Here is a 22,960-nt window from a genome sequence, read left to right as displayed (position 1 = left end):
CATTTCACATTAGAAATGGCAGATGAAGTTAGTGTTGAAGAGCATGAATTCTTTTCATGCTGTTTACCAGTTTCTTCAAAAGGTGATTTGAGGAAAGTGCTTTTCTTGTGTACTAAATGAGAAACAAGAATTTGCAATGACTGTGTTCGACAACCTTAACCCTTTCTCTACCGAAGACGAGCCAGGCTAGTCATTTAAATACGAATAAGAATAGCGACGTGGGCGAGTTGGCGATACCATGGTGTAATTTCTGCAGTGTGAAGCACTTAAGTGCAGAAAGGGAAAAGGATAAAGGAATAGCAAGAGAGTGTTTGTCCTTATTTTGCTATTCCTTCGTCCTTTTTACATTTCTTTCTGCACTTCAGAGCTTCGCGCAGCAGAATTGTCATTGAATTAAGTATCGCTCCTACGGAGGACAAGCTGGGCTCGTCCATGCTGTAACCTACAAACACAAGTTCGGCTTCATTGCATGTATGCTAGTTCGAGTACAAGTTAGATTGGTGTTCAGTAAAGTTATAGTATGGCTCTATTTTACTGCAATGAACACATCTCCTCAGCTAACCTTAGAGTTTTGAAACTCTGCAGTGAAATTTTTTTAGTACTGCATTTAGTACTGCAAACAGTCGGTTTACTTTTAGAAAATCTTTTTTTTTAAAGCCCTGTTTTGAAATAAAGATATTCAATATTTTTGGCTCTTTCTTTTTTTGCATATACGCTTGTTTGATGAAATAAAAATAATCTGTATATTTGGGTCGTGTTTGCCGATTCTGCTCGATAGTGAAAGGGGTTCAATGAAAGACCTGTTGACTCTAAGCTTTCTGAAGGAATGGTGTGTGTATTTTCAGACTACAGTGGTCACCAACAAGGCTTTATAATTCATATAGTCTCCTTTTTACTGAAAATAGTACTGCATAGGAATTGTCATATTTATTTTTCTTTTTTTCTACAGGTTGTAAAGTTTGAAATGCTCAAGCCTGGACACCGCAAGTCTGAGACTTTGGGAGCCAGTTAATGAGATGATGTGTTTTTAAGAATAAAAAGTTTTGTATTTACACCCATTTCCCCAACATATATGACAGTAGTCAGTCTTTCTAACTGGGTCTACTGGAAGCATTTGGCAATTGAAAGGGCAATGATTAGTACGTATACAGATGCAAATGTGTTTCACCTGGGGTTGCCACTTGTCTAGTTTGACAGATAAATGACATGTATTTGCTAGTATTCCACTCAACCTTGGTTCAAGTTGCAAAAAAATATCTACCAAGCACCAAACTTCATGAGCAAACAGGAATTTTAGCATCTCTCACAATTTTTCATACTAAATGTGGGTGACTCTTCCTGTGGCATCGAAAAATGCTTATATAGAACTTATAATGCAGCTTTCTAGATCTCTACTGTTACATGGAATTGTAGAACAATTGGACCTTCAAGCCACAGTAAGTTTTCTTCATGCATGTACAATCCGGTTAGCCGATTTTCTTGTGACAGGTGGGTTGCGCCAGTCGGAAATTAACCAGACCTCCACCATTATCCGCCAGTGATCGCTCGACGCAACTGAATGGAAGCGTCACGGAAGGATAAGTGGCGGACAAGGGGCAAGTTTCCCCTTACTGATTAGATGACACGAGGCCTTGGCTTCGCTGCATTACAGAAGCAGCAATGCACTGGAGTTATGGGACAGAACATACTAGCTGATTAACCTGCAACCGCTGGAAGTTGTGAACGCTACACGCATTCACATTTAATGTCCGCAAACAGACAAATGTGCTCGAGATGTACAATTTGCACAACTGACTGCTCAGCTACATCGACCTGCGAACTGTAATGTTGGTTAGGCTACTGGATAATGTAGTCGTCTGGGTAGTCAAAGACTTTCGGGAACTTGGCCTGCTCTTCTTCGGAGTACTCTGCGAGCTTCTTGGGTACCCGCCGGAGCTGCCTCAGTTGACCCGAGATGTTTTCCATAATTTCGCGAGGCACCTTGTCATCTGGGAACAGGTGCAACCTGGCCATCCGGGGTCGTCTAGTCAGGTCACCTGGCAATGCCCGGTACACAGCCTTCCAAAGAACCTTTGTCGAATCCTTGTCCTGCACTTGCCATGCCGGTGTCCAAGAGCGTCCGCCAGCGAAGCGTGTATCGTGGTAATACATACGGTACTTCCACTCGTACCACGGCATGGCGATTTCGCTGCAGTTCGTCACCACAACATGATCGCCGCAGTCATTAGTGGCGAAATATATCGGCTTATGTTTGCCTTGCAACACATCGGAGATCATCTCGGCGGACTGGAATGGGTTCTGCCATCGCGCGTCGTACAGAAGCCAACGACGTGTGAACGTTGCCCACTGCTGCACCCGTTTAAAATTGGATAATGCACCCATATCAAGACGGGGGAATTCGCTCTAAGCGACACAGTGAAGTCAGTGGCACATGGCACAGAATAAGCGCAGATATGGCGCAGATGGAATAAACTAATGACCGGAACCGGAACCACCGGAATCATGGTGGCCGGTCTGCAACCACGCATTACTCATAATGCCTAACGCATGGCATTATTTTTATTTTGGGAGAAATACTGACCCTTATTAAAAAACGCTTTCGTTTTGCCGGCTGTCCGCTCTACGGCCTATCTATAAACATTGCTACAGCCGACCTAGTGGTGATGCTTAGCACGCTTAGCTCTCTTTCGTACATGCTTTCGTAGGACTCACCAGGCCATAGAGTTTCATACAATAATTACATATTTTGTAGGAATCTCTACGCGCCAGAGGCTCTGTGACTCAGCCGACTGAACGTACCGCCAGGGAACGCTGAGGTTTCTTGCGCTTTAATTGCGCTTGCGCTTGGAGCGGTGTTTGTGTCACGCATCCCTTGTGGTTATCAGTTTGGAAGAAAACTTTGCGTATTTTGTTCAGAGCGAATATGGCAGTTAGAGCCCAGTTTGAGAACAATAACGAGATTGGCGTATTCTCTAAACTGACGAACTCGTATTGCTTGGTGGCTATTGGCGGTTCAGAGAACTTCTACAGGTGAGCCTTTTCTGCTCGTCCACGTGCGTCGTGAGCGAGGTGATCGTTTAGTATTATGTGCATTTACTTACAAACCTCAACGAAGTCGCAGACGTTGATGCGACAGTGCGTATTTGTTTAGCTGTCGAATATTTCTGAGGTTGCAGAAGTGAGGAGAAGCTTTACTGTTCGGCATTTCAGAGTAGATAGAAATATTAAATGTTGCCTACAAATGTCGCAATATGTGGTGGTACCAAACAGTGGTAATTTGAAAAAAAAAAAGAAATGTATTGTTAATGCAGCGACCTGTGGCTGAAGCGAGCCGCTGTTTGTAGCTAAGTGAAGACAAGCACGGTTGTGCCGTGAAGGAGTGTTAGGAGTGCGTGCTAAAACAGGTAATTTGCTGGTGTGTGTGAGGTAACTTGCTCGTGCGTGCAACTTTTGAACATTACAGCCAGACGGGTGACACTTTCGGCTGACGATTTTCGTGCGTTCCTACTCCCCTGAACATGACAATGAATAATGTCGCAGCATGCAATACATGTGATTTTACTCGCTCTTTTTACTAAAGAATACGCGTAAATGTTCGTTGCAGCATCTTCGAAGGCGAGCTTGCGGATACCATACCCGTGATCCACGCGTCCATCGCCGGTTGCCGCATAATTGGACGGCTTACTGTGGGTACGTCGGTTCTGGTAATCGGTGCTTGCGCTACTGTTTTAAAGCACCATCAAAGTGTGCGCTTTTCTATACAATGCTATAATGAATGTGCTATAAATGATCAGCGATGGGAGTTACGAGCAAAAGCTATAATTCCATTATTGCGTTACATTCCCGCAAAATTTGTAATGTACCTAGGTGATACGGCTGTACCAATGGCTTAGCGAGTGTTTAGAATATGTCAACAACAGAAAGTAGCTGTTCGTGAAATAATTGAGGTGAATGTTTACCTTCTGGTGTATTTTGACTGGCTAGATTAGAACATATCAGGTGTTTCTAGTCCAAACTGATTTTTTTAAAGTATGAGGTGGATTTATGAAAAGGCGAACGTCACTTGTGCTACAAATCGCGGTGTCAGGTAACTAATTTTACATAAAAAGGGTGGGCGTGGTTGGTTGCGTCGGTGATCCTTCTGTTTGTGCCTGAAAAAAACACGATTCCTCCAATACATAGTCAAAACTTACTTTTCCATTTTTTAACTAATGTAGCTGTGCATGTGCATACCAGGTGCATATATTTCATGATGTTATGGAATAAAAAGTTTGAGAGTAGCGCTTGTGACCTGTGACTCTCTTTGTCTTTGGGGTGTGTGTGCGTGTTTGCAGCGACTTAGTGTGTTAAGCGTGCAGCAACTAGGAGCAAGTCCTCTCAAGTTTTAATTAGCTACTTGGATGCTGCGATCTGTTGTGATGTCTGCCTCTTAATTCACCTAAAGAAGCAGAACAGCGCTGTCACAAGTAATTTTTCAAAATAAGTTTGAATTAAAAAAGAAATGTGTTGTGTGTTTGTTCCTAAGAATACACCACACCAGTAGTACCACAGCTGTGGCCTTGTGGTTGAGTGTCTGCCTCAGCTGCGTAAGGAAGTGGTTTCAATACCACACTGCCGCCAGTAGCCTACCGCCTACCGAAAGCACAGGCATCTCCCGTCCAGCACTCGACTTTCTTTAAGGATGAACTGTCTTGCGAAAGAAGCCTGCTCCATGCAAATCCTGTCGAACCCTGTGGACAGAACAAAACCCTGAATCTGATGGATTTTCCTTTCCCAGATGGTAAATGGGGAGATGTAAGTGTCGCTAAACTAAAAAAAAAAAAAAGGGGGGGGGGGGGAGGGGGGAGTAAACATTTAGTTTACTGGAGTGCCAAGGTTTTAGTTTTTTGCTCCTTAAATGAACTACTGACTTTTTTTTGTGTGTGTGTTATTAGATAGCAGCCAACTCTATTATCAGTGTATGGAGCCTTGGTTCCTCAAATGCAAAGCAACTTATTATGTAATCTTGTGATGCTATACTGGTTCAAAACACACTAAAGTGGAGGATTAGGATTTAAGGGGTAAAGGTGTAAGAATTTTTTCTCTAATTCTAATACGTCCCACTGTATGGCGAATTCTTTGACAGTGAGGGTGTGGCTTCATGTGAGCCAGTGGTTAAGAGCAAAAAGAATAAAAAATGAAAGGAATTGTTACAAAATATGATCCTGGAATTCCTTGCTGAAACCGGTGATGACAGGAGCTAGAGTCGCTGCAAACTGATGATGAGGGCTTCAGTTAGCCCAGTGAAGTGGTAGCAAGCCACTCAATGACTTAGTCATCTGGGCACATGTCATGATATCAACTGTTCTTTTATCGTTCAATCTGTGAAGCTTTGTCATCTTTGGTTGCTGCTCTGGGAACGTGGAGCACTTTTCTCATCTTCTATCTCCTATTCTGTGGATTGCCTACTAGTATGCGCACACTTTCGCGAGACTGTCACAGTGTAGCTTGCAACCACTGCATTGGGCTGACTAACCAACACAGATGGAGCGGTGGTGGGGTGTACACTTTGACATACATGTATTGGTGTGCATTTGCAGGTAATCGCCATGGCTTGCTGGTGCCCAACACCACAACTGACCAGGAACTTCAGCATCTTCGAAACTCTCTTCCCGATAGTGTCAAGATACAGCGGATAGAAGAGCGCCTGTCAGCACTTGGAAATGTCATAGCCTGCAATGACTATGTTGCTCTGACACACCCCGATTTAGACAAGGTTTGGTTCTTTGCGCACATGCATTGTAGTTTTGTGCTTTCACTGCAATGTTTCCCATGATGATATTCTGTCATCTTTCGTGGCCACCTGGGACTGTATCTGTAAAGCCATCTGCGATAGGGACAGAGTCCACTGTGCGCTGTTTTTTCGGCTTGGTAAGCGTTGATGCAAGATGCAGCACGAAGGTCAATTCGCTCGCTGCTGCTGCCGCCCTTCCCCACTTCAGCGTTTTGACAGCGAGTTTCCATGATTATTGAGCGAGATGTGTTCTTGTTTGCTTGTGCGTGCATGACACTATGCTTGGTAATTCTGTTAAAAAGAATAGACTGGCGGGCTAGTTGGTACGGCATTATTTACACAGTAGTGCAGAAGCATATTGACGACAAAAGGAATGGATGGGACACAGTGCTGTGTTCTGTCTGTTCCTTTTGTCGTCCTGTGTTTCGGCGCTACTGTGTAAATAGTTAGTATGCCTGTGTTTATATGGCCAATAAAACTACTATCCTTACTTTGTATACCTGTCCACTAATTTGCTATTTGCAATTGATGCTTCATTCTTGGGTGAAACTGTGTTTTTTTTTTTTTTTTTTTTCTGATCTACTCCTTCAATTTTTGGAGGTAGGCATGTGGCATGCTCTCTAGAGTGACCCCTCAACCCTTATTTAAGTAAGCATCCTTCACTCTTTCTGTCTCTTTTTTTTTTTTTTGTAATTGTAAAATTCAGGTGTTGGGAACAGTGCACAGTTGTGAAAATTTAGCCCTTTGCCGGATGTTTTTCTGATGTGCACTAAATTAAATTTGTCAAAGTAACACATTAGAAGGCTTTAAATTCAAATGGTATTCATTGGTGATGCGTTGCTGAAAATTAAAAAAAAAAAAAATTTATTTGGAAACTCAAACCAATCAATACTTTAACTATTATTATTAGTGTTACTAAAGCAACATGGCATTTGCCGCTGTCATTGTCCAGTGAAGACACTCATAATCAACATTGAAGTCTTCTGAATCAGTGTTCTTAAATAGTTCTTGAATTTCTGCAGGGTTTTTGTGCCAGTCTGCCATGTTAGAAAATGAGACTTGGGCAACATCGACAGTCGATAAGCTTTATCATGCCATCGGTCATATAGAAGCAAAACCTACCATCAAATCTTGGTTTAACTGAATAGATGGTACAACCAGTATACAGATGTTTCTCATTCACGAATTACCTTGGGCACTGCCAAGCGTGTGCATTGGTGGCCAGATGAGTATACTTGGGCACGTCACTTAAAGGGTTACTAGAGAGTTCGAGATGAGGAGACACAGGAGCCTTGTGTTCTGCTTGCATAAGGAAGTCACTTGGGTCCCAGCAAAAGCCAAGCAGCCTTTGGGCTCTTGGATAGGGTTCTTGGGTACACAATTCGCTTGCGTTTTTCAATCATCTCTGTAATATATTCAGCGACTGCTGCGAGCTGTTCGACATCCGTATTAAGCACGTCTTGTGTGAGAATACACATATATTAGGCATTTAACTGTTTGACGATTTGAATGTGTGTACTTTCTGTCAAAATATGTGGGTGCTGTGCATTGATAAAGAAGGTCCTCATAGTTTAATTCGACTAGGTAAGCTGAATGTAAAACAAGTTGGGCTACGGTATGTGAAACTTCAGGCTGGAATAAGAGCTGTTAGTTGCACTATGACAACTACTGTCTTGCTTCTGCTTTAGAATTAACTAGAAATAACTGTTTTTTTTTAATGATATTTTTTTTTTTCAGGAGACAGAAGAAATTATAGCTGACGTACTTAAAGTTGAGGTGTTCCGGCAAACAATAGCTGGAAATGTTCTTGTTGGCAGTTACTGTGCCCTCAGCAATCAAGGTGGCCTGGTAAGAATACATTTAATCTGCACTGTAAGGCTTTTTCTGCTATGGGGCATACAATAAGAACTATTTATGCACGTATGCTCATACTCTCAGAAATCAAATGTTTGAGAACTAGGGCCTTATTGTGGATTGATCATTTTCTGCGAACCCGCCGTGGTTGCTCAGTGGCTATGGTGTTTGGCTGCTGAGCACGAGGTCGCGGGATCGAATCCCGGCCACGGCGGCCGCATTTCGATGGGGGCGAAATGCGAAAACACCCGTGTACTTAGATTTAGGTGCACGTTAAAGAACCCCAGGTGGTCGGAATTTCCGGAGCCCTCCACTACGGAGTGCCTCATAATCAGAAAGTGGTTTTGGCACGTAAAACCCCACAATTTAAAAAAAAAAAAATTTTCTGCGAATGATGACTGGCTTGGCAAACAGGTGGAATGCCTTTCTCCAGTGGGGCATCATGCCAGACACTAGGTCACAAAAGTATATCTGAAAGTGATTGAGAATACTGCCCCTTTGCTATAGCTTTTTCTGGTTTGCATATCACCCCTGCAGTTATGGTACCCTCTTGTGTATATTTCCGGCATGTTTCCTTTTATATGAAAAAGCAAAAATGATTTTTTTTTACCTTTAGAATGCCAGAAAGCCTAAATTACTTCAATGTAAAGTGAGCATGCCTCTTTTTTTTTTCTTTTTTTTTTTCTGGCCTTGATTTTGCCTAAGTTTGATGTTATAATTTAAAGGAAGCACATTATTCGATGTGCAGCATTGCAGTGTATCTTAAACATTGATGTGCCCTGTAGTGGCAGCAGTTTAATGAACTCAGAAGTGTCTCTTGTTAACACCATAATGACCTTTATTGAACTGATTTTGTTAAGTGCTTTTAGCTTTTCTGCAATTTCTGTGAAATGTCACATATGCAGTTTTTGATGTTATTTAAGTTGTTCATGATAAGATCAGCTTTTCAAGTGTAATTATGACAACCTTACCTTTCGTGAAGGTGCACCCAAGAACATCCATTGAGGACCAAGGAGAGCTTTCCTCCCTCTTGCAGGTCCCTCTTGTTGTAAGTAACACTCGTGTGTGGAATTCAGATATCTGCATTACCATTAGTATTGGCTCAAAAGTGCTAGCATGCAAATAGCGGGCTGCATGGCGTGATGCAGTGTAGGTTGTACGTGTAGACAGGCAGTGCCTTTATTTTGAAGTATGAAAGGTTTTTGCTACTTTTTAATTTAGCACTGTTAAACACCCTGCATTATAAACACTGCTTAAACTGTAGTGACTTAATTTGAGCCCTTGGTGCATCAAAGCAGTGCACATCACTGTCTTGGCTCTTTGGGTGATCATGCATGTGCTCCTTAGCTTTCAATTCTCGTGACTGCATTAACTGTGTTGCACAGCCTGTAGCTGCACAGTTCTCGTTGTCTAAATATGCTTTTTCATTGCCTTTGTGTAGCACTCTTTGTGATATTTACTCAAAGCAGACAGCTCCTTCATGCCGACTAACGCTTTGTGTCATGATGCAGAAATGGGGGTCTGAAGGTTGATACGCAGCTTCTAGTGATGAGCTAATAAAATTTATGCACAACTTCTTTTAATGCTGCGATGTAATCTTGTGGCAGTCGCACTGAGACAGTGACGGGCGAGTACACAGCACCTGCTAGTTTCCCACAGGTTGCTAAGGTCACAGCTTCGTGCTTGCTTGGTTATGCTTGTATGCACACACACATGCTCGCGTCATGTACCGTTGTGAGTAAAACTGTGAAGTGCATGGCAGCATTGAAAATTTTAAAATTTCTTCTGGCGGGACAGGACTGTGCAGACTGAAGTGGGACATGCACGGCATTGGTTGAACATGCACACATGTGTTGCACCACTTCATTTCAAGATTAATGCTGGGCTGTGAAATCTGCTTTTTTGGAGTGCCAGTGACCTTTAAACTTGTGATTGTGCATTTTTGTTGGAAGTTCTGATGCCACTGAAGGCCACCAGGTCTGTGGCCTCTATAAAACATAAGTTGCTCTAAAGCCCAGGATATCAAGAGGGCCAGTGCTCCTGACTTTTCTGAATGCCGGGGCTTCTGCATTTCCAACATAGCCAGTGACAAGTCTTGTCATTCTTGCAGTGGCTTTGAAACGTTTAAGAACTGTACTTACCTGAATGTGCATGACGGATTTGCTTATTGTGATAAAGTGTGCTGTGATTTTAAATGGTGCAAAATGTAATGCGCTGTTGTGGGGGGGCTGCAGCGTCTTAGGTTGGGGCTCTGACAGCGTGCTTTGTGTCTGTCTAGGCAGGTACAGTGAATCGAGGCAGCGACGTAGTGGGTGCAGGGATGGTGGTGAATGACTGGTGTGCTTTTTGTGGCATGGACACTACAAGCACAGAGCTCTCAGTTGTGGAGAGTGTCTTCCGACTGAATGAGGCTACTCCAGCAGCCATCACAACCACTATGAAGGCGTCTTTGATTGAGAGGCAAGTTGGCAGCATGCAAGGGTGGTACCTGTGTCACTGTGTTTTTCAAATTCCAACTGTTCACATTTGGAAGGTTTGTTGCAGTTAAATTTCAGCTTTTGGCAGTGGTGGTAGCATAAAATGATGTAGTGCAAAATTAGGCATAATCGCTGCACATTTGACTCATGGTTGTTTGAACCATACCTGAAGCAATACTGCTTTGTTCTACGATCTTAAACCAACCATTGCACATAGGTCTGAGGACAAATCTTAAGAATTATTTGTAGAACTCGTGATTTGTGAGCCTTGAGAGATCCAGTTCGGACGACAATTCCTTTGCACTAAGTTTCTCAGCATGACAGCTTTGTATGAACTAAAAGTGTGGTCATTACAAGACTGTCCTTTCTTTTTCCATTTTTTGCTGGGAATGATTTTCCAGGAGGTGTATGTGTCATAACTCGGAAAGTGCTCACGTGGGAGCACAACATTGTGATGTTCTGGCACTCACTCTGGCTTGCTCTGTTGTCTGTGCTACATTGTACCACACAACAAGTAGAAAGTGCCGCTACAACATGATCTGCTCCCACGTCACCACCTTCTGCATCATGACACACACTTCATAGGAAACTAAACTGAATCTGGTACGTAAGAAAGCTACAGTCCAATCTCAATAATTCGAACTCGGAGGGTCCCAAAAACTTGTTCGAATAAAAGAAGTTCGAATTAAACGAAGGACTTGTTTTTGAATTATCTGTGCACCATAGCACGATGCACAAATGGTGCGAGTCGTGAAATATTGCGATGCGCAGGCACACAGCAAGCAAGGATCACAAAACTGCCCATGTTGGCCAACTCTCGCTTCCCAGATAACGGCAGTAAACAAAATTTAAGGAGCAGGCTAAGTGGACGCTGGCGCCGGCGCGGACACCATCGAAGATGTAGTTACAAGGGAGAGGGAAGGTGAAGGGAGCGTAGTTGCGAGGAAGGGCGGGAAGGAAGTGGATTTGCTTTCCTGCCAACTTGCTGGATGGCGCTAATTACCTCTGCCATGCCGCCTACTGCCACCAAAGCAGCGGAGTTGCTGAGGGCAGGACTGGGCCTCTGCTGCTGCTTCCCTCTGCATGCTCACATGGTTATTCCTTCATCTGCTGACAGATCCGCGCTGTGTTTACCTTCCTTCCTGCGTTCTTGACGCGAATCATGTTGTCAAGATGAAGTCTTTGCCTTTGATTTTAATCATGTTGGTGTGTTCCCTTCTGCTGCAGAGTCGCCGCGTTCAAAAGACAAGGAGAATGAGGCACTAGGTGCCGCCTTCGCGTCCTTGTATTCAGGGTCTGTCTTGTCATACAGAATCAGATATTGCGCACTGTCTCCAACAACCTCTCCATCGGGACATCTCTGTTTAGACGCGCAATTGTAAAAAAATCGCAAACGAGACCAACCAAGCCAACCAAAACAAGCGCAAGCGAGAGGTGACTCGAGTAGACGATAGTGCGAAACAAGCGGTCTGGCTGAACCAGATGCGAGTACGAATAGAGTGGTCAGGTGGATCCGCATGATACCAGTTTCCCATGCATACATCACTGTAGGGTCCACTATTACTGGTCTGCTCCGCTCGCGGCTCGCTGCAACAAGCCACGAAAAGCTGCCCAGGACAGATCCTTCTCGCAGCTCGTATTTTGCTGCGACTGAGCCTTGCCATTTGAGAGAGGGTGAAATTTCTGCCACATTTTTTTTTTCTCTTTCTTCTTTCTCCCCCCTTCCCTCGCGTGTGGCGTTGAGAAGTTTTGCCTAAGCCTTTCCTCTGTGGTAGTGTCAGAGCAATGCTGGTCGGAGGCGCCGCTGTGTGATTTGGTGCAGTTTTGAGAGCATTGTCAGGGCACGGTATGTTCGAATTAACCATCGCAAATGCTTGCGCGTTCGAATTACCGAGAATTTTTGCCCATTGGAATACACCTAACTTTGACGGGACACAGCATCAGTTTGAATAAACCGGAAGTTCGAATTAGCGTGGTCCGAGCCTTGCGAGTGTTTTTTTCTAGGCCTCAAGTCGAGCACCTTCATTAACGCAAAAAAAAAAATGAAAGAATTGTGAGCTTTACGTCGGTACCCCCTTTTGCTTGCTATTCCTATTCTAAATCCATATTGCAATTCCTTCTGACAAAATCTCAAAATTGCATAATTGCCTCGACGCTTTTGTCCACATGCTGTGTTGCTTTCAGTTACTGATCTTTTCCAAATAAAAATTAAATTCAGAAAGTAAAGTTGGTATATTTAATTTCTATAATTTTTTTACTGGAAATGCTGAGCCTTTGATATGCACTACGTTAGTTGTGCCTAAGTATTATATTGATGGAAAAGTAGATGTAGGTGTCAAGGTGGACAGTCTTGGCAAATGAGTGGATATCCCTTTCATGTGCCAATTAATCCTGTCCATAGAAAATTTTGTTGCATCACATTTCTTGTACCTTCAGAATTGTGAAAACCATGCAGCTGCAGTACGAATTAGAGATGTTCAATTCTTAGTGAGTTTTGTGAAGTTTACAGAATGTGGATGCCATGTGAGAACTTGTGATAAACTGACACGTGAGCCACAGCCACACTAGCAGCAAAAGCCTTTATTCCAAGAATGCCACGGATTAAATAGCTTTGGCTGTGGTGGGTATCGTCACACTTGGTGATAACTAAAAACTAACACAAAGCTGGCGCATGCTTTCTTGTGGCACACATACGTCACTTCGCATAATTACACAACACCGAACTCTGCAGAATGTCATATATGAGAATATGTACTATTATATGTCATGTGTACTTGTAAAGCACCTTGTAGTCGCTTGAAATATGTGCCCGATGTAAAATATTGTGAAAACAATTAAAAAAGTGAACCCACTACATCAAAACAAACTGATACCAAAGGCTCGTATCCAGCAGTCTACCTTCCAACTCATTTTACTAGAACACTTCACCCTTATTATCCAAACTTCCAGCACAGGTCCAATCAAGTGTTTCAACATGTTTGCAACATGTAATAAAGATCATAATTTTAATCGGTGCTTTTTATTTTTATGCACTATCTTCGCACACAGTGCCTGAAGGGGATATGAACTCTATGGGGAACTTGTTTGCGAAACACAAGTGCATGAGCGGACTATGAATGCACAATTGTGAATGCAAAGTAGCCTTGTACAGGCTATGTTTAATGATACCATTTTCATAACTGACGTAGAATGCAACCATAACTGGATCTTGTTTGATGGAAATTGTGTAGCTGCACTGTTTGTTTAAATTGTGCTAGCATTCTTCTTTTGTACGCTTCAGCATGTACAAGCACACTTTGTTTTTTCCTAAGTGTTAAATTATATAAAATGGCCTTGGATCACATTGTCTATAGTTTCACATTTAATAGGTTGGAATGAATGTCTCAAAAGACTGTTTTGTACTGTTTTGTCATTTCAGTATGACTTGATGCTGGTACGCAGTCAAGGTGGCTGGCCATTCAAAGGTGTCCCATGTACAGTGAAAAAAAAATGTGCCCTCCATTATTGAATGCTTTTAGCACGAATTAATTAGCGAAAATACATTGAACGACATTAAATGATGCTGCTTGCACAGAATTCAGTTTTGTCTTATTTTGCTTTTGACAGCAAGTGCAGCATTGCTCTTGATATACAAGACATGGAAGTTGCAAGCCAGCATTTTATTATGTAACCTGTGGTAGAAGCCAACACACAAAATGTTGCTTTGTATAGAGCCACAGATGTAAACTTTTTAGCTTGTTGGAGGATGTGAATGTTCATATTAGCTCACTTGTTTGTCTGCTATGCTGCTACTCATTGTGTGGACCAATGTAGCAGCACAGCAGACAAACGAGCAAGCTGGAGCGAGGACCAAAACGTAATGTTCTACTCCCATGTGAGCACCCTCTGTGTCGACATGCACCTCCTTGGAATTGAAACTGAAACTGGTTTGTAGGAAAGCTATTGTAGTAAACTAATTGGGGAACTCCTAGGTTTTCCAGTATATTTTCTAGGCTTTCGAGGTTGAGGAACTTCATAGCAAAAAAATTAGTCAGAAATTTCATGTTGGTGCTCCACCAACCAGCCCGACATATACTTCTAAGAGTGGCTTTTTTTGTCTTTAGAAATTTTGAGCTTTCCTCAACTGTATGAAAAAGTTTTTACTAGTTTTCATTTTGAATGGTGGCAACCTCAAGTACACAATGAAAATTAGGTATAGCTGCCCAAAATGAATTGGGGTCGAAATGATAGGTGATAATCGCCCTTCTTACTTCTACATTTTCAGTACAGTGGTTGGTCCTGCTCGGGCAGCATCACAAACTGCCAGAGCATGTCGCCCAAACTGCTGACAAGCTAATGTCTCACTGCAGCAATGTAATATGTGTCTTCTGTGAGCTTCCACTCAATTCTTTCATCGGCGACATCAAGCACATCACTCACCTGCTATAGGTGTGTAGCAAGGCCATGTGAAGCATTATTTCCACCACAGAAATGTGTTGCAATCTTACAGAAACATTGTAAAAGAAAAAGCTGTGCCCCGTGTTGCCACGAAAGTGGATCTGCAGGGTTTCATTGATTTCAGCGATGCTGTCTTCTTGATCATTTTATACGAGTTGCACCTTGAGAAGGCATGTGAAAGCTTTGAAATAATTTTCTTAGCAACAAAAAAGCATCCTTTATTTAGAATTTGCCGTGAGCCTCTTTTGCTCTGAATATGTGCCAGCACTGCAGCACATGGCAGCAGAGAAACAGACATGGATAATTTCTTTCTTGCTTTCTGAGCAATAGAAAGGCATACCAAGTGTTCTGTTATTTTAGCAATGTGAAAATAAATATTCTTTCTACTGTGCCCTCATTGGGCAGTGGAATATTTCCACAAGTTTACTTGAATGAAAATTCATTTTTACAGGAACTTTCGTTACCATGCCTTGTCTAAAAACTGTACTCGTAAGTACTCGTGCAAAAAATTCACCTGTGAAAGGGTTAAAGTAGCAATGCTTTTCTCCCTCTTGGCATACTTTTTATTGGCAAAACCTTGGCTACAACTCTGCTAACGTGGTGAGGTATACATAGAAGGGCCGTAGAAGGGTAAAACCCAGTCTATCAGAGGCCACGTATGTGTCCGTGTGAAATATTGCATATTACTTTCAGAATGTCTTGCACTTGTTTTGAACGAGAAGAAAGGGGGTTAACCGAGGGGCCCGATTTTTATTAATCATATGAGAAGCCAACAAAGACGCCAAGGAAAACATAGGGGAAATTACTTGTACTTACTAATTGAACTAAAATTATAAATTAATGACAATGAAAGTGGATCTGCAGCAAGTTGTTTTTTCATCCACTTTCATTGCCATTAATTTATCATTTCTTTAATTCAGTTAGTAAGTACAGGTGATTTCCCCTATGTTTTCCTTGGTGTCTTTGTTTGTTGGCTTCTCATGATTGCACTTGTTTTGGAGACTCGGGCTAAGGGCAACTTACTTGACAATTTGTCTTAATGGCAAATGCACTGGGAAGTGTTTGTGGCTGTGGTTGAAATATTGAGCATTGAAAGAAAGTAGCACATGAAAAAAGTAAAGCAGCAACATTCTTGTCTGTACACAACACTCCTTTGTGTTCCTTGCAGCCAGTCCCTTGTTGGTAAATGGGCCTCTGTGGAAGGTTTCACGTCTATGTGAATCTTTGAAAGTAACCGTTTCTACTGTGACACATTAAATGGCAGACAGCTCTTAACTGCTAGAGTTCACTTGGAGACATTAATGGTGACTGTATAGTTCATTTTCTTTAAAAATTTTGAATCCACATTTCCTGCCTCATGTTTTGCAGGTTTTACACATCAAATTGCATGTTCCTCCAAAAACTTGTATTGATAAAAGTATGTTTGTACTTCCTGTGTTCTTAATGACATATTCCTATAAGCCATTCATGAACAATAAACTAATCTCTGCTCAGCTTGGCTTGACTAGCTGCCATCTGTAACATAGGTGCTCAGATGGTCAGAATGGAGATGAACAAACAGGCGTTTTGCCTTGCAGCATAGCTCTTTTCTCGAAAAAAAGACTCCCAAGTGTGCAAACAGGAAACCAGCATTGGGCCTTGCAAACTTGCATCCTTGTGCATACGAACAGTCTCTTCATGCCAGGGCTTGTTGAATAGTTTCAAATTGCTTCCCTTGTGCGAAGTGTCATCTAAGGTTAGGATTGCACACCACCGGAAACCGGTAAAATAGGTATGTGAACTGTCTGGTTCGGTTATGAACCAATGTCTCGAAGCCAATTTGGCTCCTCTGTCAAAGTGATGACAGCGATATGGAGGGTCCTGTTGTCATAGAACAGTCTCTCTCCTCCTTGACTAGGACTGTAGAGCATGGATGTACCTAGTCGGAAGATTGCCCTTTAGCATTTAATATTATTGGGAATGCTCTTTACGTGCCAGTATTGCAATAAAAGCCATTTTTGGGTATTTCCCCCCCCTTTTTTTCAGTTTCAAGTACGATTGTTTCATCATAACAAATTCTGTGGTCTGTACCTTCGAATTGTTTGGCCACAACACTGCATTCCCTCGAAAAGTTTCAATTGCCAGATTCTTTCACCAGGTTATTTGTTTCCAATATATGCGACTACAATCTGTGCATTAAATTTTATATGCAGCACCCTGGGCTTTGTTTTGGTGGATGGTCTTTAGGTTGTCAGCGAAGGCTGTCCTCTAAACATGGTTGTATTCTATTTGTCCACTGCCAGATGGCAGTATCGGTTAATGTGAATACACACTGTGAGATGTCAAAGCAGTGATGTCACGAAGGTGATGTTTGTCAAGAGAACGGTAAGAAGTGCATGTAGGGATAAGTACAGTGCAAAAGAGAGTGGTAAGGTTGGCCATTATCTGCCAGTTTAATTTTTGTATCTGTAATGTAAATTGGTGTATCTGTGCTATGTGGTGTGATGCACACATTTCAAGAAAGCTAGTTTATATGTTGGCACAAAAGACGTATGCATGCGATTGGGGCCTAATGGTCAGAGCATCAGGCTGTTGTGCCGGGATAACCCCACTTCAATCTCAACATCAGCCACACATCTTTTATTTTCTGTGTGTGAGCTATTTGGCAAGACAGCAACACCAGCCATGGTCAGCAAAGTCCAGGAGGGTTCACAAACGAAGCTTCACGTTAAAAATGGTTTACTGCTGTGTGGCGCCCTGCAAGACTGAACATTCAAAAAAAAAAAAAAACTCTTTCATCCCGAGAAAAATGCTGTTTGAGTGGAGAGTAAAGCAGGGTCACTATAGAAACACCTGGAAGAGAGTAGAACACTCAGTTTTGCAGAATAGTGGTTCATTATTGCTATATTTATTGAAGTGAAGTTTCTGAAACATTTACAACATTCTAATTAATTTTGGTTCTCTAAAATATATTGACATGGAAACTGATTACTCAAATGCATGACTGTAGCATGTATTTTTTTTTAATGCACTAATAGTATTAAGGAAAATCTGAACTGCTGGCACTAAAGATACTGATTTGTTCATCTGTTTTTGGCAATGCCAGCCTCAATTTAATATCTCTGGTTCATATACCGAGGAACTGCCTCTCAATACTAGTGACGCTTCATCTGTACTCGCATTGTAGAGACATAGCAGGATGGCTTGCGTGTCACAGTAACTATAATCGTACATCACTCCACCTTAGATACAAAGGGCATGCATAACCAAAGCGCGAGTGAACCTTGGCCACAAAAGTCTACAAACGAATCACCAACTCTATGTAACTGTTATCATCATCAGCCTATTTTATGTCCACTGCAGGACGAAGACCTCTCCCTGCGATCGCTAATTACCCCTGTCCTGCGCCCTAGGCAACTGCAGTAGCGCATATCTCCCCTGCAACATATTGTATGGGTTTCCCCTAATGGCGAGCACACATCCAAGGCAGCCTCTCTTGTTGCGCAGATGCAAGTGCTGCTACAGAGCGCCAATGGCACTGACAGCAATAGGCCCGCCAACCTGCACGAGCAGTATAAAGCACGCTAGCAGGTTTTCTTTAACTACGGTACATCAAGGTTAAAAAGTAGGTTATTGCTGTACCAAGCTTCCGGAAAAGCCTTGAACGAAGTTTGCTTGCATCCGGAACGCTGTTTCTGAAGAACAGGTAGTCTGCTGTTTCATCCCAGGCATAATCTTCGAATACAGCAACTTGGAAATCGCACTTGCAGCAATGAATATGGCTGCAAGCCCTGCAATTAATATGAAACATTACTTGCACGCCGCTTCGTATGTGTCACCGAATTCAAACGTATGCCGGTGGCTATATAATGCTTGGTAAACCTTCTTGATGCACTGGTCGACACGCCAAAGACCACATCTGTGCCGCCAAGGTAGACCACATAACACCTGATTAAAACGACAACATATTTGCGACACTTCAACCATCTTGTGACACGACAGAGCATATAATTAAAATTACTTACTGGATATTTCTGCGACCGAATAGCTTACTTTCGGCGAGATCACTGTTAGGAACCTGCATTAGGATCCAAAACAAGCAAAGACGCGTGATGAACTGCATGTGTGTAGCCGCTCACAGCAAATAGAGGATCGCTTGCAGGTCACAGTTGTGTTGTACATACGTTTAACTCTGGAACTCTGCATATTTCATTTATAGCTTCTTCAATGCTATCATCAGAAGATGTTCTGAAAACCAATAGCTGATCGTGATGCACATTATTTAGCGAAAGAAGCTGCATGCACGTACCCAGCTGTTGGCGCAGATGCTCTTTGGCATATCTGTTCACAGTACTTCGATTCGACATCATCTAGAAGAGCATCTATGTCGTCTTCCATGCGCATAAAATTAGAGAGAAACTCGCATTCAAGCTAAAGGAAGTTCATTATACAGTGCAGCCGCTAACTTGCTGTCGCTGGTCCAGGCACTGCGCTGTTTCATGCAACGCCGTTTAGTTGCCATGACAACGCAATGTGGTCACGTGGTTTCTCATCGGAGGCTATGGTAGGCTGCTTGCTAAGCCTACTGTGTACTATGCGTACGAAGTTCGGGTAAGTCAGAGTACATGGGCGTAAAATTTCTCGCCTGTTGGCTCTACATCGGCATGTAATGAGATTTGTTTTGTTATTCATTGGGAATTAAATTTGTGCGCTTTCAGCACGATGTATTTGTGAGCATAAGACGGAGGTAGGGGTATTTTGCGGAGGCGAAAATAACTGATCAGACACTGTGTCTGAAAAATGGCCGCTGATTCGTTCACAGGCACTGTGAACGAAAGTTAGCGGACGTCTTTCGCCATCTGTAATTACAAATGTGCCATGCTATGCAAATCACTTTTTTGTAAAGTGATGTACGTCATTCAGTTACATTTTGTAATGGTATGGCTGCATTTCTGTTTTCTGGTGGTTCATGAGGCAAGGTCCTGCGTGCGAAAATACGCAGTGCTGGTTGAGGTTTTAAAAATGACGAGCAGACGATTCGACATCATTTCGGAGCTGCTTTATGCAGCACACCGGGCACAGTTGGCATTAGCCCCTGCAAATCTTGTTTCTTAACTTTGCTACGCATGTTAAAGAGATGATTTCTCTTAAGTGTTGCTCAAGCCACCGAAATAAATTATCTTAGCTGAGTATTCATGGTGTCTGAGCGTCACCTTCATAGCGGTCCTTGCCCGTATTTTAGAAAAGATCGCATCTCCGTCCGTTGTGCGTATCTATAAGTGGTGACTGTTTGGGTGTCAAATCTTTGCAAGACTGCTTGTACCCATGTTTTCACAGTCGGCGAAACTGATCCGCTAGAAGTTGAACTGTATGTGCACCGGGTTGTACTGCACCCCTTGTTTTCAGTAAAAGATCACAATAGGTATGGATTTCTAAATAAACGTAGTGCTTGTTTTCTGACAGTCACGGCATAGCAAGAATCCTTTCGTGTATGACCGTAGCCTCCTTTATTTTAGCATGACAGTTGCACACGCTGATATGCGCGTTGTCTTATGCACATACATTGCTTTAAAAGCTGCGATAAACATGTATGCACTAATCACCCATACATTCTAGTTCGTAACTGCTATGTGATAATGTATTTTCGTCATTTAAGCTCGCATAGAAGCACCAGTCGTTGCAGGAACTTATTTATCCATTCATTGCCTTGACTATTCACTATCTGCCAATTTAAAGCGATTAGTGCTGATACCTTCATACTTGACAGGCAACCTTATATGCTATCATTGTCTTTTTTTTTTTTTGTAAACTGCATTGCAAACACCTTAATGTGGTAATAGCTTACAATCCATAGAGCCAATTTAGGTTGTTAATATACTTTCAAAATACATTTGTAGCTTCGCATGCTTTTCAATGCATGTAACAAAAGATGACGTTTTTGACATGCTAAAGTGGCTTATAACACACCTGCCACTTGTATCAAATAATTGGTGTATTAGATAGTTTGCAGTTTGCTTTTGTCATTAATCACATTAACATTGAGTAGCTACCTCGAAGGGACAACTATGTTCTAGGCAGCTCAATTACCAAGGGGTGAATTGTTTGCATTAGCAAACACTAAAGGTTTTGATGTTTTCGGTGACCATGTTTCACCTTGCAGTGCCCACTGCCTACATGCATGAGGTGTGGTGGCTAAACCATTGCTCTTGGAGTTTCTCAACTGAAGCATGGATGTCTTCATCTGTGGTGTGTGCCACATGGGCTTCCATGACATAGGCAAGTTTGTGGAGCACAAGAACTCCCTGGGCTCCATTAGCTGTGGCCACTGCACTGCCATCTTTCACACCGAAGATGAGTTATCCCAGCATGCACTGCAGGAACATGCAACAGAAAGCCAAGGTGAGCACCTCTGGCACTAGCCTAGTGGTGCAGGTTGATGGTGAAAATATGCCGCCTGTGTGTCTCTCTTGCTAGACATGCCATATATAGTTTGTTGCAAAGACTGTGTGGCAGTGAAAGTGAGTCATTTCCTCGTTGTATACGTAAGCAAGCATTGAAACAAAACTCTCACCCACTGACCTATTAAATACATGTCGCAGCACAAATAAATGTCTTAAGTAAGATGTGTGGTGATGGAAAAACACGCTTCACAGTAGTGCGAGAGTTCTAGAGGTTTGCCCACTGGATCAGAATTTTGTTCTTGCTGTATAATTAATACACTTGCAGTACATTTGGACACTGCTTATGTCTGTCTGAAAGTATGTAACATGCATACCACTCATTCTCTAGGCACGTCTATGGCAGCAGTGTTTGGCTGTATTTGTTGCTCTGTGAGAACTTCTCCACTCATCTTAACGTTGACAAGAATTGTCAGAGACATGCTGCATTTTCGCCAGAATGTGAACAATCTATGATAACCTGCCTCGCTATAGTACTTATTTCTCTGGTAGGGTCTGAACCTGCTGAGGAGGAGATGCCACTTGAGCAGAGTATGGTGACTGAGCCATCCACTGAAGGCAGTGAAAACCACTTGGCCTCTACCAGTGACAATGGCACTGGAGCTGACTCTCAGACCATCGTAGTTACAGAGGGCTTCTCATTTGAGGCCACAGGTATGGGCTTGTGCTTTTAATCAATAGTGAACAGCATTATTTCATAGTGTATACCGTAGATGATAGCGTGCTAGGATTGTTGTCATTCTTATTAACTTCCTGGCACCCAGCTGTACAGAATTGTTGCATGTGTTAACCTTCCAAAAGTAATGTCTGAGCAGCAGCCTAGCAAGTAAGTTGACAGAATGTGTACCTAGACTTATGGCTTGACACTGTGACATAGACACTATTTGTTCAACTCCTTCCCAGAGTGAAAATTTTGAACTGTAATTTATGCTGGGGACCTGACCGGTCTCTGTTAAGTTGTTTTATGAAACACATTTACAGTTGCATGTGGGATCACTTAAAACTGGCTCTGGTTACGAATATGGTGCCAGTTGAAATTGACCTACTGGTCTTATAGTGGTTAACGTAATCCACTGGAAGGGTTTTACCCCATATATGTGCCAACTCGTTTCTAAAGTTTTGATACTTGAAATATAATTTTTTGCTGAACTACTACTTTTCATGCATTTAATTTGTGGTTGCATAGGGTGTGGCAGAACAAAATGTGCACTGAACTCAGCTGGCTTCATTATAGTTATAGTCACAGTCACATGCTGTTGTCAGTGCCATGTTGGTTGCATTGTATATATAAAAAAAATACAATCTGCATGAAGAATTATATGTTGTTGCATATCCCTGACAGCCAATTGGTCCCAGTAAAATGTTAACCTGGCCAGCTGTAAATAACCTGGTCCTAGGTCAAGCTAGTGTGCATCCAACTGCAAGCCAAAGAGTCCCGTAGAATCATGCCTTACACGTCTTTGAGTCTATAAAACCAGCAGTGGCCTCCATTCCCTTCCTCGACTGGCTTTCTCAGCTACTCTTGTCCCTTCCACTACAAGCTTTCTCCAAGTGGTCCCATGCCAAGTTAAGGATGACTGGTCCTAATGGTGAGGGCAGCTGGGTCTGCTTGACTGGCAACTTGAACCAGATGACTTCTAACTGGGTCAAGATAAAACCATTGTTGTTTCCAACTGGCCTCTGTAAAAAAAAAGAAATTCTATTTGTGTTCGCATCAGTTTTTGTTCAAGGTATTCTAGTCAAGAGTTTAATAATGTACCTCAACTGGTTAAATATACCTGTTAGCATCAGCAACCTCTTCAGGAAAAATTAGGCAGCAACAAAACAAGTTGACAAGTATTGAGCACAATTCCCATCATAGTGTTGCTTGTACATCATGTAGACACAAACTATTTAAATCTTATAATATTGTCGCTTTCTGGACACTATTCTACCTTTCTTGTGTCAAGAAGATCCTTAAATTGCCCAAACTCTGTGTCGTG

General features: G+C 42.4%; 5 protein-coding genes across 9 annotated transcripts in view; 3 read left to right on the top strand and 2 right to left on the bottom strand.

The window, feature by feature from the left end:
* The window catches only part of LOC126544310 (uncharacterized), a 43,997-nt gene extending 42,930 nt beyond the window's left edge, over nt 1-1,067 (top strand). For all 3 annotated transcript variants that reach the window (XM_050191579.3, XM_050191578.3, XM_055061732.2), the window contains one exon: nt 950-1,067. In XM_050191579.3, coding sequence (XP_050047536.1) covers nt 950-1,012 — 63 coding nt within the window. In that variant the 3' untranslated portion in view covers nt 1,013-1,067. The remainder of the gene's footprint in view (nt 1-949) is intronic.
* Nucleotides 1,068-1,710: 643 nt separating this feature from the next.
* mRpL13 (mitochondrial ribosomal protein L13) lies at nt 1,711-2,488 on the bottom strand. The gene has a single exon (XM_050191605.2). The coding sequence runs from the start codon at nt 2,380-2,382 to the stop codon at nt 1,837-1,839; it is 546 nt and encodes a 181-aa protein (XP_050047562.1). The 5' UTR covers nt 2,383-2,488; the 3' UTR covers nt 1,711-1,836.
* Nucleotides 2,489-2,699: 211 nt separating this feature from the next.
* eIF6 (eukaryotic translation initiation factor 6) lies at nt 2,700-13,680 on the top strand. Its single transcript, XM_050191601.3, has 7 exons — nt 2,700-3,030; nt 3,605-3,690; nt 5,580-5,755; nt 7,511-7,621; nt 8,610-8,675; nt 9,906-10,087; nt 13,523-13,680. Exons 1-7 carry the CDS (start codon nt 2,924-2,926, stop codon nt 13,530-13,532), a joined length of 738 nt encoding a protein of 245 aa, XP_050047558.1. The 5' UTR covers nt 2,700-2,923; the 3' UTR covers nt 13,533-13,680.
* A 3,465-nt stretch (nt 13,681-17,145) lies between these two features.
* LOC126544324 (cilia- and flagella-associated protein 418-like) lies at nt 17,146-19,053 on the bottom strand. Of its 2 annotated transcripts, XM_050191606.3 has the most exons (6): nt 18,830-19,053; nt 18,705-18,768; nt 18,546-18,598; nt 18,403-18,468; nt 18,163-18,311; nt 17,146-18,081 (listed from the first exon to the last, which is right to left on the bottom strand). In XM_050191606.3, the coding sequence occupies exons 1-6, from the start codon at nt 18,922-18,924 to the stop codon at nt 17,984-17,986; spliced, it is 525 nt and encodes a 174-aa protein (XP_050047563.1). In that variant the 5' UTR covers nt 18,925-19,053; the 3' UTR covers nt 17,146-17,983. The 2 variants fall into 2 exon arrangements, with proteins under 2 accessions (XP_050047563.1, XP_050047566.1); XM_050191609.3 differs by lacking the exon at nt 18,705-18,768 and having other exon boundaries at nt 18,830-19,052.
* Nucleotides 19,054-19,082: 29 nt separating this feature from the next.
* Nucleotides 19,083-22,960, top strand: part of LOC126544307 (uncharacterized) — a 64,296-nt gene continuing 60,418 nt past the window's right edge. Inside the window, exons 1-3 of one of the 2 annotated variants that reach the window (XM_050191568.2) lie at nt 19,083-19,131; nt 20,681-20,919; nt 21,471-21,632. In XM_050191568.2, the coding sequence (XP_050047525.1) occupies nt 20,748-20,919; nt 21,471-21,632 (334 nt within the window). In that variant the 5' untranslated portion in view covers nt 19,083-19,131; nt 20,681-20,747. Of the gene's footprint in view, nt 19,132-20,006; nt 20,920-21,470; nt 21,633-22,960 lie in introns of those variants that run through there. The other variant, XM_055061731.2, reaches the window with a different exon arrangement.

Source organism: Dermacentor andersoni, chromosome 1 (genome assembly GCF_023375885.2).
Source record: "Dermacentor andersoni chromosome 1, qqDerAnde1_hic_scaffold, whole genome shotgun sequence".
NCBI classification, from domain to species: domain Eukaryota; kingdom Metazoa; phylum Arthropoda; class Arachnida; order Ixodida; family Ixodidae; genus Dermacentor; species Dermacentor andersoni.
This window is presented reverse-complemented; position numbering and strand designations above follow the sequence as displayed.

What these genes read in the sequence shown, in the direction of transcription:
- LOC126544324 (XM_050191606.3), bottom strand. Translation starts at nt 18,924, where the DNA reads ATGCGCATGGAAGACGACATAGATGCTCTTCTAGATGATGTCGAATCG. An exon ending in GCAGAGTTCCAGAGTTAAAC is followed by an intron (nt 18,599 to 18,704) that starts GTATGTACAACA and finishes ATCCTAATGCAG; the next exon opens with GTTCCTAACAGTGATCTCGC. An exon ending in TCGACCAGTGCATCAAGAAG is followed by an intron (nt 18,312 to 18,402) that starts GTTTACCAAGCA and finishes TATTAATTGCAG; the next exon opens with GGCTTGCAGCCATATTCATT.
- eIF6 (XM_050191601.3), top strand. Translation starts at nt 2,924, where the DNA reads ATGGCAGTTAGAGCCCAGTTTGAGAACAATAACGAGATTGGCGTATTC. An exon ending in GGTTCAGAGAACTTCTACAG is followed by an intron (nt 3,031 to 3,604) that starts GTGAGCCTTTTC and finishes TGTTCGTTGCAG; the next exon opens with CATCTTCGAAGGCGAGCTTG. An exon ending in CACACCCCGATTTAGACAAG is followed by an intron (nt 5,756 to 7,510) that starts GTTTGGTTCTTT and finishes TTTTTTTTTCAG; the next exon opens with GAGACAGAAGAAATTATAGC.
- mRpL13 (XM_050191605.2), bottom strand. Translation starts at nt 2,382, where the DNA reads ATGGGTGCATTATCCAATTTTAAACGGGTGCAGCAGTGGGCAACGTTC.